The sequence below is a fragment of the Ambystoma mexicanum genome, chromosome 6q (genome assembly GCF_040938575.1).
Source record: "Ambystoma mexicanum isolate Mex_15411 chromosome 6q, UKY_AmexF1_1, whole genome shotgun sequence".
In the NCBI taxonomy this organism is placed as follows: Eukaryota; Metazoa; Chordata; class Amphibia; order Caudata; family Ambystomatidae; genus Ambystoma; species Ambystoma mexicanum.
This window is the reverse complement of record NC_090937.1, coordinates 1,587,827,272-1,587,844,325: the sequence shown is the minus strand read 5'-3', so window position 1 is coordinate 1,587,844,325 and position 17,054 is coordinate 1,587,827,272. Positions and strand designations below refer to the sequence as shown.

Genomic DNA, 17,054 nt, shown 5'->3' with positions numbered 1-17,054 from the left:
CTCAATCAATGCGCGTGTGATGTGAAACACCTTGACACTGTACAGGAAGGCAACTGGAGTAGATAACCTTTCACAGTTTGAAATTCAAAATACTTTGGCACCGAGTAATCCAGACGGCGTCTTTGAGAATTGTCTGAAAAACTGCGAAAACATTGTTATGCAACTTAGTACTAACAAAGACACACTAGCATCCAATCCGGATGCTGTGAAAAAAGAAAACTCTGAGCTCGATTGGATCGAAACATGTGACTAGAGAGATCAGCATGTATGTATGCGGTTATATGCTACTGAGACTAAAGCACAAAATGAACTGCCAAAGTATATGGAGACGTTTCCTTGTAAAGTTCGTAGAAAGATCTTCCTAAAGTTTTGAATTAACTTATTCGCAACAAAAGAGGTAAGAAATATGAGGAGAAAAAAAAAGAAGTGGTCATCACCTGTCGCTTTTGCCTAAATATGGAGGAGACGCTAAAACACTTGGTGATATTCTGCCTGAAACTAAGGGACCTGAGAACAAGGTATTTTGGGGAAGAATTTAGGAAATGCACACCAATGAGCTGAGATGATTGGTGGAAGCGAATATTGGATGGGGAAGAAAAGAAGTTAGTCTTTGCATTGACATTTTTTCTGGATGAAATAAACACGTTGTTGGTAAAGCATGAAGCCTATGACTATGAAACATCACACTTAGAAAATGGAACTAAAGTAGGGGCAAGAAAGGGACGCCCTAGTACCACCTAATGATCATGCTTCACCCATGAACTCTCATATCGTATCAGTTACGTGGACCTTTAGCACTGCTTTGGGCAACATCCTCATTGGCACAGTAATGATAGATCTCAATGTGTTCCTTCACCCTGAGACTATCTGTTTTAAACAGGAACTGTTGACTCTTAGTTTAAATGAATTAGTTTGCCTCATTCCTACCAATACATTATATTTTTAAAAGTTTGTAACAAGCGGTTTTAAAACTGAAAATTAAATAAAAATAATAATTGCTCCCTTCTAGGGAAGGCTTATTCTACTGACTGTTAAATTAATAAATACTTGTTTACTCAAGAAACCTTGAGTTAAGTGTTTATTCGGATACTTGTCGCTGTGAAACTCTATGTTGCAACCTTACAGCTCACACTGACCACTCTTGAGATAAGCCTGACTGCTCAGTCACTCGATCAACTTGTGTAGTACATGCTTATAACCAAAGGTTGGGTTAACTATTGCCAAGAGGACAGGGCTGGTGCAGTCTCACAAAGTGTACTGCATACAATCCTGCATAACAAACAGACCTCCCCTAGCTCAGGGGTCTGCCACCTTTGGTTCTACAGATGTTTTGGACTATAGCTCACATTGTTCCTAGTCTGTTTATTTAATGGTAGTCCAAAACACCTGAAGAGCCATAGGTTGCAGACCTCTGCATCTGGAAAGTTGATTTGAAGCAGGCATTCCCTCTCCCAGTTCCAACATAGCACAAAAGCCAAGGCTGGATCCTGCAAAAGATGAATTGGCTTATTTGGGAGTTTCAGGTCTTATAGGACAGGAAGAGGGAAAAAGGCGAGATGGCACAAAGGTTAAGACTTGTATTACAAGGAGCAGACATTTTGAATATATGGTAAACCAAATTACGCAGATCTAAAGCAAATGGTGCATGGTAGTGTAGCAGACAAAAGTGTAAAAGACAGGTCACTGCTCCAGCGTGTCTTGTACACATCATAGGTGGAACAAATATGATGCTAGTTACAAAGAAAAATGGACAGTGTCCCTGTAACACTCCACTGAAGGTGGCTTGCATTACAATGTAAACACAAAGGAAACAGTAACTAGGACAAAAGCTCTCACTACACATGCAACCTTAAAGTATGACCAGTACCCCTAAAATATGCGAGTTGAGCAGGTGATTTAGTCTGAAAGCATCTTACTCATCTCAAAAGCAGGCAGAATACCATATCATTGACAGATGTGCTGTTGGTTCCACTGAAATCAAAGGAGAAGTTGAAAAATATTCCTAACAAGAGAGCAAGATGAGATGCCAGCTGCAGAGAAGGAGCAGGGCCGCAAGGACAAAGGCTTCATGGCCCAGCCAGTATGGCCACGTCTGATTCCCCCAGCAGCTTCCAGGAAACCAGACACAGATCTGAGGAATACCCAGGTTCTCCCACCAATAATACATGCACTCAAAGGCTAGTCAAAACCAGTCCAGAAATTACCTCACACGGCAGCACATAAAGGAATTCATTGCAGTCATTCAGTCTGGCCCTAAACACCACCAATCAGCCTGCCCCACCATACTAGATGTAGATTGGTGTCTAGGGATTTTAAAGCAGTCTACAATAGCTTAGACCACAGCCACAAAGCCGGGGGCGGGCTCAGGGCAAGCCCACGTCTACAATAAAATGAGCGGGACTTAATGTGTACCACAATTGAAGCCATATAGGTGCAATGGCTAAATGCATGGTGTAGCCAAAGCTAAATCACTGCTGCTTCCATCATATTCCAAAGCACACTTTCAGGATGACCGAATCGCCATAGAATGACAATGGGTTGCTTTAAATGTGCCATTTCCATAGTAGCCACATAGGCAAAGGGCAGCACAGCAGAAAGAGTTCTAGTGGGAAGGGGACTTTAGTAGAGGTCCCTAAGGCTACAAAAGAAAAGCCAAAATATCATTGAAGGTGAACAAAGATTAGGAGACCCAGAACGTTAGCAAGGCAGACCCCTAAAAATGAAATTCTGCCAAATACTTGCAGTAAAAATAATGATGCACAGTAATGCACCATTGAAAAGATTGTACACTGCCAACACTTGGCCAATAACACTACCTGGGTAAGAAATCTAGCCATGTAAAGAAAATGGAGTAAAGGTGTTACCCTGCCCTGCCAGAACGACCATGGCTCCCCATTTAAAAAGGAGTTAAAATAATGTATGTGAAAAAGCTAGCAGAAATAATGCAGTGCACGAATGAGTTGAAAAAGAAGGAACATGTGCCAAAACATTTCTAAAGGTCTGATCAGAATGGTAAGACTTAGAGAAGTCCTACTTAAAGCTTATAAGAATTCCATAATAAAATGGACGTCAGAAATTCTTATGTTTTTAGTATTGTCCCCAAAATCCCATTAGTTTCCCACAAGTTGGCATAAGCTTTTTAACGGAATCTTATAAGGTATGATACGCAGAGGGACTCTCTATATTAAATTTAGAATAGACCCCTACCCCCGTGACCCACAATGAACCTGTTAAATAGCCACAATAATACAGAGCTCACAGGGCATAGCAGGAATGTTAACTTTAGGCAACCGAATAATTAATGTTTGCGAAAATTGACTGGCAACCAGACTTCGTGAAGGGAACTGGCTTTGATACCCTGAAAAGGATTTAAAGGAACAAGGTTGAACAATGGGATTGGGTTTAGAGCTATGATCACCTAAGTACCCTGCAGAATTATAAGTATGTGTATCTTGCGTCACTCACATGTACTTAAAGGCGCAAACCTGCTTACTGCTGTTAGGCAAGATTGTGTACAGTATCCTTTGGAAGACTACAGCAACCTTAACCTCCTGACAATAGGAACCCAACCTTTGGTATAAGTCTGTACTACGCAGGTTGGTTGTGTGGCTGAGCAGCCAGGCTTATCTCAAGAGGGGTCAATGTGAGCAGTAGGGTTCTAACACAGTTTTCACAGTGACAGTTATTCAAATAAACACACTCAAGGTTTCTTGAATAAACAATTATTAATTTAACAGTCAGTTATATAAGCCTTCTTCAGAAGGGGGCAAAACATCTAACAATGATAATATACTTCAAAATACACTTAGTTTCTCCAAATCAGATTATACCCATTGGGTTGGCACAGAGACACTTCCTACACCCTCAGGTGACTTAAATAGCTAGGACACTGAAAATTGATTTATCCCTGGTACATTTAGAGCAATACTGAGTTTGGTGCAAAGGTTCGATATGGGAATAAAACAAAGGTTAACAAATTATTCATAAACAGGTAAGTACCTTTTAAACCTTCCTATGTCAAGTAAATGTAACTCTTTTGTGGTGGAAAGGTAAAGGGACATAGTATCTTAGGGAGCCAGGGCAGTCAATGTTAGTTGAACAAAGTCTAGGGGAGCTGAAGATCTTCTGTGCAGGTAAGTAAAAGTCTTGCCCAGGGGACAGTGCCAAGAGAGCAGATCAGCAGGGGAGAAGGGGAGCGAAGGCGGAAGCAAAGAGGAAGGTCTTGCGGTGCTTCCGAAACCGGAGATGGTTCTCAAGTTTTAGAGTGGCAGGGAGGCTGTTCCAGAGGGAGGCCCGAGCCGAAGATAGAGATCTACCCCCAGGTCATTTCTTTGAAAAACGGTTGACCCGGAGGGATTTAGAGGTAGAGGAGCGAAAAGCTCGAGAGGGGAGGTGCAGAGTGATAGCTGAAGGTATTTTGAACCCAGGCCCCAGAAAGTCTTGTGGACAATGCAGAGGGTTTTGAATTTAATCCTTGCATACACTGGGAGCCAATGGAGAGGTTTCAGAGCTGGAGAGCTACGATCCCATGGCTTGGCCAAGGACAAGTCTCGCAGTCCTGTTCTGGATAAGTTGCAGAGGGAGGAGAGCAGAGGCAGGTAGTTTTAGAAAGAGGCTGTTACACTAGTCCAAACTCGAGAGAACCAGATTTTGGGAGACAGTGAGCTTCTAAGGGAAGGAGAGGAAAGGCAGAGGTCTGAGGAGGTGCAGTATGAAGTTTGACTTTAGAGACCTCAGAGAAATGGGCGGAGAAGGAAAATGCGGAGTCAAAGATGACCCCGAGGTTCTTAGCCTCGCAGGTACGGGTAGGAGGAGGGCCAAGGGAGGCCGGCCATAGAGTTAGGGAAAAGGATTGAGATGGTGTGCTGATGAGGAGGATCTCAGTCTTGCTGGCATCCGGACAAAGATCATTGGCGGCACACCAATCTTGAATGGCAGTTAGGCAGTCAGAGATGAGAATGGGAGAGGAGGTGGCCGAGGGTAGCCAGAAAATGAGTTGAGTGTCATCAGCGTAGCACTGGAAATTTGAGCAGAAAATGGCAATAAACTACCAGGTATTGGTTGAAGAACCGGGGTGAGAGGTTAGACCCCTGGGGAACCCATATGAATGTTATGTCATTGCAAATCTATACTATCTTAATGATGAATTTTGTTAAGTGCCTGTAAATTGTTTTTAGGTATTTAACAGTATTTTTTCTTGTTCTTTTAGAAATGAAATGATAAGTATGAACTATGATGATTATGATGAATTGTAACGTTAATGCTTAATGTTTATGGGTGTTTTTCTGACATTTGTAAATGTTCCTAGTGAACTAAAACAAATAATAATTTAAGTGAAAAAGCTAGCAGAAATAATGGGGTGCAAGAGTGAGTTGAAAAATAAGGAAAATGTGCCCAAACATTTCTAAAGGATCTCATCAGAATGGTACAACCTTAGAGAAGTCCTACTTAAAGCTTATAAGAATGCCATAATAAAATGAATGTCATACATTCTTATAATATTCTTAGTATTGTCCCCAAAATCCCATTAGTTTCCCACAAGTTGTCATAAGCTACTTAAAGGAAAATTATAAGGTATTTTTGAGTGGGCGCCTAAACACCCTGGGTTAAGTAAATCAAGGAACTAAGTGTAGACGGTGCTAGGAGACAGAAGAACAAGTTACTTTCTTACCTGGTAACGTTCTTTCGATGGGATGGTCCGACGACGTATTACATATCTATGACAAGTAATGTCCACAGCTGTGCTGCTTCGGAAAATCTTTGGCGTCTGCGTCGATGACGTGGATGCGCCGTCCCCGAGGACCTCCTCCGACGGCCAACGTCACCCGATGTGATAAGTAGGACGCACGACGCCCATAGCCTCAGTTATAGTTTTTTCCCAGAACGTGTGCCACCAATTTTCTGTCAGTCAGACACACAAGGCCTTGCGGAACGCAAGCTGCAATCGCAAAAGAAATTCTGCAGCGGGGAAAGCAGGGAGGGAGCGATATGGAATACGTCATCGGCCCATCCCCTCGAAAGAACGTTACCAGGTAAGAAAGTAACTTGTTCTTCGAGGGGATTGGGTCCTCCAACGTATTCCATATCTATGACAGACTCCCAAAGCAGTACCAAGCAAGGAGGTGGGGAAGAATTTAGTATACAAATTTAGCATGCCCAATCAAATTGCGGAATAGGGAACTGCCTTGCCAAAGGCCAGATCTTGCCCTCTGATGGAATCGAGGGAGTAGTGACGTACAAAAGTATGTACTGAAGCCCAGGTGGCTGCATCACAGATGTGACGAATAGGAACAGAGCAGTAGACGCAGCCACTCCCTTGGTAGAATGGGCCCGCAAGCCAGCCGGAGGATCCTTACCCGCCAAGCGGCAACACTCGGAGATAGCTAAAATAATCCAACGAGACAAAGTCTGTTTCGTCACAGCTTGTCCCAAACATTTTCCAGCGTAACCAATGAAAAGTTGATTGTCCACTCTGACCCGGGACATGCGCGAAATATAAAAGCTCAATGCTCTCCTAGGATCAAGCCTATGGAGTCTCTCCTCTTCCTTACCAGGATGTGGAGGAGGATAGAACGCCGGAAGAACAACCTTCTGGCTCAAATGAAATTCCGAAAACACCTTCGGAAGAAAAAAAGGACGAACTCTAAGGACAACCCTGTTCTTATGAAACGCAGTGAAGGGTAGCTTAACTGAAAGTGCCTGTAACTCACTCACTCTGCGAGCGGAAGTAACCGCAACCAAAAACGCAGTTTTCATAGTTAACAGCCTCAAAGGGCAAGAATGTAAAGGCTCAAACGGAGCACCCATAAGAAACTTAAGAACAAGTTTCAAATCCCAACCTGGCACCAGAAAAGGTGACGGGGGGGGAACACATTAGTGAGCCCTTTCAAAAACTGCGAAATTAAAAGGAATTTTAAAATAGGAACATTCTTCAGACGAGCGCTTAAATATGGACAGCGCCGCCAGGTAACCTTTAATGGTCCCCACTTGCAAGCCCCTCTGGGCCAAAGAAAGCAAAAAAGACAGAACCATGGGAATGTCCCATTCAAAAGGATCCACATTCTGAACTCTGCACCAGTCGCAGAACTTTCTACAACGGCAACGGTACAGAGACTTAGTTGCCAGGCGCGAGCAACACCTCCATCACGTATTCAGGGAGCTCCCAATCCTTATACCTCAACCTTTCAGAAGCCAAGCGTGAAGATTGAGGGATCTGACCTCTGGATGGAGAACCTGACCCCCCTACCGTGAGAGCAGATCGTCTCGGTATGGAAGACGACGTGGAGGGCAGATGGAAAAGTCTAGAAGGTCCGGGTACCACGTCCTCCGGGCCCACGCCGGAGCAATGAGGATCATCCAGGAACCGAACCTCCGTAACCTCCGCAGCACTTGCGGGATGACGGGGACTGGAGGAAACACGTAAAGCAGTGGGAATGACCACTCCACCACGAACGGGTCTCCTAAGGCTCCTTTTGGAGGAAATTCCCGCGAGCAAAACCTTTCGCACTTCCGGTTGACACTGGAGGCGAAGAGATCCACTTGAGGGGTCCCCCAAAGTGCGAAGATCTCCAGGAGAATCTCCTGAGCCAGTTCCCACTCGTGAGAGATCGAGCTCTGTCTGCTCAGAGCATCCGCCGTCTCGTTGTCGTCTCCGGCCAGATGAACAGCCGAGATCGAAACTTCCTGCTGGATGGCCCAGAATTCCAGCTGCATCGCCTCCCTGCACAGCGGAAGTAACCCTGCTCCCCTTTTTTGTTGAGGTAGTGCATGGCCACCGTGTTGTTCATTAGAATCGGGACACTCTTTCCGCGCACAGTCGGCAGAAAAGCCTTCAGGGCTAGCCTGACGGCCCTCAGCTCCAACAGATTGATATGGAGTCCTGACTCCGACGGAGACCAACGACCGCTGACTGTCAACTCGTTGGCATGAGCTCCCCATCCCGTGAGGGATGCGTCCGTCACGATCGTCACCTCTGGCCAGGGCAGCCAAAATGGGGCCCCCTTCATCAGATTGCCCTCGACCGCCAAACACAGAAGGTCCCGGGCCACCGAGGGCGGCGCACCTGAACAGGGTCCGACAGCCTTCCCGGAGGACTGAGACCACTGGAGCTTGAGTGCCCACTTCAAGGACCTCATCCGCAGACGAGCCTCTGGCACCAGAAGAATGCAGGATGCCATGAGGCCGAGCAGTCTCAAGAACTCGGACGCTGGGAGATCCTGGGCAAACTGAAACTTGTGCACCATCTGCTGAATGTGAAGAGCCCTCACCTGAGGAGGAAAACACTACCCCAGGGACGTGTCTAGCACTGCTCCGATGTACTGGAGCCGCTGCGTTGGTGTCAAATGGGACTTCTTTAAATTGAGGGAGAAGCCCAGCCTGTGAAGAGAGTGGCAGGTGACGGACAGATGATCCAGGACTTGCTCGGGAGAGCTCCCCCTGATCAACCAATCATCCAGGTAGGGGTAGACGTGAATCCCCCCTTTCCTGAGATGCGCTGCCACCACCACGAGCTTGGTGAAAACCCTCGGGGCGGAGGTCAACCGAACGGCAGGACCCGAAACTGAAAGTGCGAGTCGCCAACCACGAACCTCAGGTACTTCTTGCGCTTGGGATGGATCGGCACATGGAAGTAAGCATCCTTGAGGTCGAGAGACACCAACCAGTCCTGAAGTTGAAGGGCCTGGAGGACTTGAGAAAGAGTCACCATCTTGAACTTGTCTTTTCTGAGGAGTTTGTTCAAACCGCGCAAGTCCACGATGGGTCTCAATCCCCAGTCTTTCTTTGAAATCAAAAAATAAGGGGAATACCATCCCTTGTTCCTCTCCGCTACAGGCACCAGTTCTATGGTGCCTTTCTCCAGCAGGGCTTGAATTTCCTGCGCAAGGAGTGGATCCGGACACTTCAAAGAGAGGTTCCCTGGTGGATTGTCGTGAGGCTTCTGCCGAAAAGGAAGACAGTAGCCGTGGGTTATGATCTCCAGAACCCACACATCCGAAGTAATGGCTTGCCACTCTACAAGATGCTGCACCAGCCTTCCCCCAACCGGCGAACCATGGGACATGGCCTCATGACTGAGTGGTAGCGGCTGCGGCGTTGCCGGAGGGTAAAGAGGCAACTGCCCGAGCGGCCTTGGCACCTCAAGTACCTTTATTTCCACCTCTGGCACTCTTACGATGGCCTCTTTGACTGCTAGCTCCCCTCGCTTTACTGAAGGAAGAGTAATAGCGAAAGGAACCTCCCCTCCATTGCTGTCCCCTAGGACGAAAAGGCGGGGGTTTGCGAACTGCAGTGCCCAACGACTTCACTGCAGCTTTGGAGGTCTGTAACTTCTCAAGACTCTCGTCAGCCTTGCTGCCAAAAAGGTGTTCACCGTCAAAGGGCATGTTGAGGAGCCGGGACTGCACATCAGGAGCGAACCCAGACTTCCGCAACCACGCAAACCTGCGCATTACGGTGCTCGCCGCCATGGACCGACTGACACAATCCGCCAAGCCCAAACCCGACTGAACGGCCTCACACATAGCATCCTTGCCATCCTGAACCATAGCAAGGAAACCATCCCGTTCGTCCCCTTCGGGAATATGTTCAGCCACTAATGCAACACAGTATCACAGAGTGTGTGTGAAACGAGACAAGGCACATATGGAGTTGGCCGCCTGAAGCACCATACCCCCTGAAGAAAACACTTTCTTCGCCCATCCGTCAAAACGTTTGTCGTCCCTATCCGGAGGGATGGTAGGATATGACGCCTGCTTTGCCGGGGCCGTAGCCGCCTGCACCACCAAACTCTCCGGAGTGGGGTGCCTAGAGAAGTAGCAGGGGTCGCTACTGGCTGGACGGTATTTTCGCGACAAAGACTTGCCCACTTCCGGGAGACTCTCCGGAGCAGTCCAAGCCGCCACCACCCTTCTCTGCAGAGCCATATGAAAAGGTAAAACCGGGTCAGTGGGGGGGACCGAGATCAAGGATGTCCGTAAAATCATCCTGAATGAACTCCCCTGGGGGAGCTGACCAACCCAAGTACTCGGTGACCCGAGACATAAGGCGCTGATACGAAGAATCGGCATGAGTGCCAGGCTCCGGCCTACAAAACTCCACCTCCGGAGAGGTGTCCAGTCCACTGGCATCATGCAGCGACTGCCGCAGATCATCAAACTGGCTATGGCCCGAGATAAGGTCATCTGGAACCGTAACCGGAACCAAGCCCCCATCAGAGCCTTCATCACCCTCTAAAATGTACTCCAAGCGGGAAGAGGAAGACCTCTGTGGACCAAAGCAGTGCCTGGCCATAGCCTTTCTAGGGGCTAACCCCGTGCCACGGGGCCCCTCCGACACCACCGCCTTGAAAGGCGTTGAGTGCGCTGAACGACTCGGCGCCGGCGTCAACAGAAAAGGCGTCGACGTCGAGCGAATCGGCGTCGACGTCAGCTGCGCCAGCATCGGCTGCGGCGACACAGGCTTCGAAGCCGGAGCTCCGAGCGTGTCTCTCGACGACCTAGACGCCGACGACCCCCTCTGAAGCGGAGCCTCGAGAGAAATCGTCGACGACCTAGGCGTCGACGTCTTCTTCGAAGACGGCACAGGATCACGCGGTCTCGAGCGCGTCAAGGACCGGGACCTGGAACGGGCATGGCGAGAACGGCTACCCTTGTCCAAGCGGGACCTCTCCCGCGCCGAGCTGTGCCGACCACCCGAGCCCGAAGGCGTACGGGCGGTGTCTCTCGACCGGTGCAGACCGACCCCACTCGGAGGTGCGGACGGACCGGTGCCCTGCGATTCAAGAATCGCTAGCATCTGCTTCCCGAAGGAAGCCCATTCCTCCGGTGTCGCTTGCATGGAGGGATAAGCGACCCGCCGACGGGCAGAGTCCTCGGAAGAGGACGGGGAAGGCGACCGATGCCGGCACTTCCGGGAATGCCTCGAAGAGGCGGAGGAGTGGCGAGACCGACTCCTGGAAGGAGACCCACTGGACTTCCGATGATGACGCGGAGAGTCATCCCTCGAGTCACCCGTCGAAAGCCCCACAGACCTTGACTTTCGGGGCTTAGACACCCGGCCTACCGACAGCTTCTTCTTACGTTCCCGCAAGGCCTTTGCCGTGAGCGACTGGCAGTCAACACAGTCGTCCGTATCGTGGGCCTCCCCGAGGCACCAGAGGCAGGCGTCGTGCGAGTCTGTGACCGACATCTTGGACCCACAGTCCCCGCAGGTCTTGAAGCCCGGACGCGGGGTTGAAGATGAGAAAGACATCGCCACGAACAGGTCTTCACAACAAACCGAACAGGTTCAACGAACCGAGAATTGAAAACAGCAAACTCCAACGAGTCGAGGCGTACCGAGATTCACGAAGCGAACACGTTCGCGGAAAAAACGGCACTGAGGCTATGGGCGTCGCGTGTCCTACTGATCACATCGGGTGACGTCGGCCGTCGGAGGAGGTCCTCGGGGACGGCGCATCGACGTCATCGACGCAGGGCGCAGACGCCAAAGATTTTCCGAAGCATGTGTCCTTAAATTTCAGTTTCCTACCTAGAAAATTGTAGTGTACCGTCTCCTAAGTAGGCGGATCTGTGTTTATTTTACAACTCTTTTCCCTGTTAATCACTAATCTTGGTTCCATTGAAAATAAAAGCCATCAGAAACCAATTGATGTGTGTTCTCTGGGTGTTCTGTGTCACATCCCACATGACAACTTCAAACTGGGCAATTGCTTAAACACATTTTTGAGAAATGACGCATGCTTTGTGTCATCGATCCTATACTACTGCTATGACCTATGCATAATATGTATAATGTTTAATATGTATATATGTACCATTGTAATTTTTCCTTGATTGCTCAAACTGTATTCATGTACACAACTGTCTATACTATGCCATGTAACCATTTCTAGCCTCTAGCGCCCAATTACCTCCGGGTCAGGTGCGCGATATAACTAAAAAACAAACAAGCTTATGTTGTGCAGACTTGAGTGCGAACTTTATAGTAAAGAGTTTAATGGTTTACTTCTCGTTTGATTCCTAAGACAACAAATCAAAGTCATGTGTCTACTTTACTCAGCAGCATTATCAACCTGGCACTCTCGCAGATATGAAGCGTCTGCAAAGCGATATGTGGATGCTTCATGAAATATACTAGAAAATAAATAATTGCACAAAATGGATTAAGATGAGAAATTATGGTGACGATGCATTGGTAGAAATGTTTGGATTGTTCGATACTATGCACTATACAAATGATAGCCTTCTGTTTGGCTCAAACAGACACGTGGAAAAGAAATTCCATGGCCCATGTGTTCTGATAATATTAACAGGTCTGAGAGGTGGGTGTTGCAACCAATACAGCCTTATTGGCTGTTTCGAAAGTATATGGTGAAAAAAAAAGAGACATGTGTCCCGCCAAGCAAGGCACCAAACAGATCATCCTCCATGTGTACAGGTACACCCCACACCGCAGCTTCACCAACTGCATTCGGCACATCCCAGAACCCCGTCCCATAAACTGTGCGGCTTACCTTTTTCAATGTCCTTATAGAGCTGGTCTATGAAGAAGTCCAGCTGTTCTCTCTGTGGCGGCTGGAGCTCGAGGGCATCACAGCCATGCACCCACTGACTCAGGGAGCTGCAGGGATTAAATAGGAAAGCAATGGCATTAGTAACTTCCATCAAACCCGATAGAGAGTACTTCAGTGAGGGACAAAGGTGAAAGAATAATGTTTATCTCAGAATCAAAATGTAAATTTCTGTCAAGTAAAACAAGATAAGAATTGGGCATAGAGCAATCCCTGCCACTAAAAATTACTTCTCTTTCACTGAAACCAAAACAGGCTGGGCTCACCCGAGTTGGCCCTCAGGTGGCATTGCGGCTAACGTGGAACAATGTGGTTACTCCAAAAAGGGGTTTTATATAGTGCAACTAACTCATCGTAGATATTTTTGCACAATCCATCTTACTTTTGAGTACGAGTCCTACAACAAAGAGGATGGCATCAGAGTGGGTATGGTTTGTAAAGACTTTTTTACAAGTTTTTGTCGATCCCAGTGTTGTAATTCTGCCTGGTCTGGGGCGACAGTTTGGCTAGACTCTTGCTTACACTTGTTTGGAAACATTGACTTCAGTTACTAGTTCCTGAAAATTAGCATCAGCTTATCTTCTCCAAGGGTCCAGAGTGAAGCTCCTAGCATCGAATCTTGAGGGATTTAGCCTCTTTATTTATTTATTTATTTGATTCTTGATAACGCGCCAAATCGCCCGAAGGCCTCACGGCGCACATAAAACAAGTGAGACAAGACTAAACAAGACAGTTGAAAGGCGGACATCTCAGGAGGAAACTATGTAATGGAGAGTTAAGGAGCATTGAAAAGATGGGTCTTGAGATTTTTCTAGAACTGAATTAGTGAGGAGGAGCTCTTAAGGTGAAGAGGACGTTCCAGAGAGTAGGGGCTGAGACACTGAAGATAGTTTTGCCAAACTTGACTGAGCGAAAACGTGGCTGAGTGAGCATGGCTTGCTTGGTGGACCGGAGTGAACGGCCAGGGACGTAGCGATGAGGTAAGATAGATGGGTGCAGAACCAATCAAACATTTGAAGGTGAGAGTGAGTATCTTAAAGGATACCCTATGCTTGATAGGAAGCCAGTGCAATTTCTTCCTGGCATCCGTGATGGAAGAGTGCCTTGCCAAACCAAACATAGCTTGGACTGCGCCGTTTTGAGTTGTCTGGAGAGCAGTGATATTGGCAGTAGATGTACATGCTAGGAGACTATTGCAGTAGTCTAACCTGGAATTAACAAGGGCAGATGCTAAAAGAGACATATTGCTGACCGAGAGAAAAGGACGCATTGCACAGAGTTGCTTGTTAATCCAGCAACAAGATGCCCTGGTTTTAGCAACATGTTGGCGCATTGAGAGCTTGGCATCAATAGTGACGCCAAGAGTCTTGACGCTACGTGCCACTGGAATAGATACACTGGCAATGGCAAATGAGTCATATCCCTTAGACAGATTTTTTAACATGTGACTTGTACCTGCAATGAGAAGTTCAGTTTTATCGGCATTCAGAGCCATGAAGTTCGTACTCATCCATGAATGGATGACAGAGTAGATGGCCGAGATGGCCTTGGAGTCTGTGGGGTAGGAGCCAGACAATTCAAGGACGACCTGGGTGTCGTCAGCGTAGTTGGTATTAAGGACACCCAGATCGTCAAGCATGCGAAGCAGGGGGAGAATATAGATGTTGAACAAAGTGGGGGATAGGGAGGAACCCTGGGGGACACCACGTGTGAGCAAGGAGGGTATAGAGGAGGCACTTTGGATGACAACGCGAGCATTACGAGGACCAAGAAAGGAGACTAGCCATTGTGTGGAGAGATTTGAGCAACCAACAAGTGATTGTAGCCTAGATGCCAGGTGCGCGTGTTCGACTAAGTCGAACGCCGCAGGGAGATCCAACAACATCAGGAGTGCTGGATGACCCTGATCGATGATGGATCCAAGATTTGATTTGAAATCCAACATGGCCGTTTCAGTGCCATGACAGGCACGATAACCAGACTGACGAGGCCCAAGAATGGTATTATCGTCAATAAATTTCTGTAACTGAACATAGGCAACTCGGTCCATGACCTTCAGAAGGAAGGGCAAGTTGGGGATAGGACGATAGTGTTTAGCCAGGAGGGGATCAAGATTAGCTTTCTTGAGCAGGGGCGTGATCCAGGATTCCTTAAGACTAGTTGGTACTTGACCCTCTGTGAAAGACTGATTGATCAACTTGGTGATCCAAGGACTAATAATGTCGAGGCATTGTACCAGCAACCTGAAAGGACAGGAACGCCTTTACAAGAGGTAGGCTTCATTTTAAGGATGATGGCAGTTACTTCGGATACCGTGCAAGGGGTAAAAGAAAACGAAGGTATTGTGGTGTCGGAGTTAGGATGCGTCTCTGGGGAGGAGTGAGGGAGAGAATCACTGGGTAAACTTCTGGGTGAGTAGTCATGGGTAGTTTGAGCATAGAAGGATTGTTCAGATGAGTGAACGGGTGTAGGATCGGGATGAGGAAAGGAGGGAATAACAGAAGCATTGATTAAGGTAGAGATACTAGCTACAAAATGTGAGGCAATTTTAGCGTCATGAATGGTTTGACACCAGGCATATCAAGAGTGTTCGGGGAATGTGTACATTTGCTCACAGTGTGCACTCGAGTTCAGACTCTAACTAGGGGGATCTCTACTGAGATGGAATTTATTTCCCCAGTAGCAACAAACTTACATTTTAATGATTTATCTCGAACGGCGTCTCGAACAGCGCTAAATGGAAGCAAAAATTCAACCTGCAAAATACAGCATTGATGGATGTGAATGATTTCTCTGCACAGGTGCTCGTTCAGATGCATTAGAACGGATTCCTAGAATGCAAGGCTTAGGCACTTGGTTGGATGGACTCTGTGACTCCACTCTGGGGACTGGATCTTGAGGTTGCTGCTGCTCGGCACCTAGTTTTGCTCTCCTGCCCTCTCAGCTGGATTTGCCACCTCATCTCCTTGGCGCCTGGTACCAGTTCCCAGTCTTGTGTTCAGGTTCTAAATGCAGAGCTCTGAATCAGTTTTGCTGCAACAGTTCCTCATGCCCTATTCCTTTTATAATCTTTTCTGCTGTGGTCAGACTCTTTCCTCCCCATGTACGCTCAGCGACAGAATGAACCTCTTTCAATCCTAGTTCCCTTTTCAGACTCCTGCCGACAATTAATTGTCCCTGCCACCATTGCAACTGGCTTTGTGTCCTCACCTCTTGACTGTTAGTCACCACTTCAGTCCTAGGTATGGGCACAAATTCAATTTCTCTTGCTCTGCTACACAAATGCTGCACTTCAGCAGCACACGGTCCGCACGCAGCTCTGCAGCTCCTGTCATTAATTATACTCCACTACTTTCACAGATGAACCCTTTCCTCTTGAGGTGTCCATTTTGATTTTCGTTCTGTGCTGTGTGCGAGATAACATGGCAAGAACAGTAAAAATAAACTGGTTCTCAGAGTTGGATGTGCTCAGATAGGAACTACGCCACAGCAAAGCCACTTGGCTTCCCTGTTTTATGGTATATTCCTTTATGAAAAGGTATGCAGGGGGACTAGGGATCGGAGCAGGGATGGCTGGTCAAGAGGAAGGGATGTTGCAGTACGAGGTGTTAACTTGAGTGGTGCTATATTCTATACAAGAGTTCATTGCTGTGCTCATTTTGTATTGGAAAGCGTGATCTGGTGTTGGAGTGCAAACTCTCGAAGGTGCTCCAATGAACAGGGCCCGGCCATCAGAAGAGTTGTTTTGGCAGTGGTCCCAGCGCAGTCGCCTAAGAACTGAAGGTAGGTGGAGCAGAGGAACTCTGGATGTACAAACTACAAGTACTTTGGCTTATGACAGCTTTCAGTGTTGTGCAATTTCTAAATAATTCCCATTTATTTAGTTCCACAGGAAAAAAGAGCGGCAGTTACCTAAGCCACAATAAACCTTTAGGAGGTTATGGTAAAACCCAAAGTTAAAATTGAGCAAAAACTTGGCAGCCCTTCTACTGAGAACAAACGAGGACAAAAATTGTTTTATGGGGTGGTGTTTGTATTTTTTCTAACAAATTGTATGGGCTTGGTTGTGGTTAAAGAACAGGAAAAGTATAGCCAGGCTCCTTAGAAGTGTTAAAGCCAAGGAAGGACATCCCTTATTAATATTAAAACATGCATGTTATAGAGCTAGGAAATAGCATGAAAATACGGTAGCACACGGCTCTATAAACAAGTGACTATATTATTATTCACTGAAAAAACCTTAACGCATCAAAACCCTTGAAATACAGTGGATGTGGGAATACAAGGGCAGCTTAACTCTGCACACTCCCATTGATGTCCCCCATAATGCTATGTCCCCAATAATGCCATTTTGTAGGTCATTGTGAATCCCTTCTCTTACAGTATGTGCTCATGGGCTTTGCAAGTGGAACGCGCCGATTTGAGCTGTTCATGACTGCCACATCCAATGAATTTCAAGAATTTTGATGCAGTAAATCTGTGC

At 47.2% G+C, this 17,054-nt stretch overlaps 1 protein-coding gene across 1 annotated transcript in view; it reads right to left on the bottom strand.

Annotated features, from left to right (window-relative positions):
• The window catches only part of SMYD5 (SMYD family member 5), a 338,185-nt gene that overhangs the window by 105,668 nt on the left and 215,463 nt on the right, over positions 1-17,054 (bottom strand). The window contains exon 9 of the mRNA XM_069632308.1: positions 12,515-12,621. Coding sequence (XP_069488409.1) covers positions 12,515-12,621 — 107 coding nt within the window. The remainder of the gene's footprint in view (positions 1-12,514; positions 12,622-17,054) is intronic.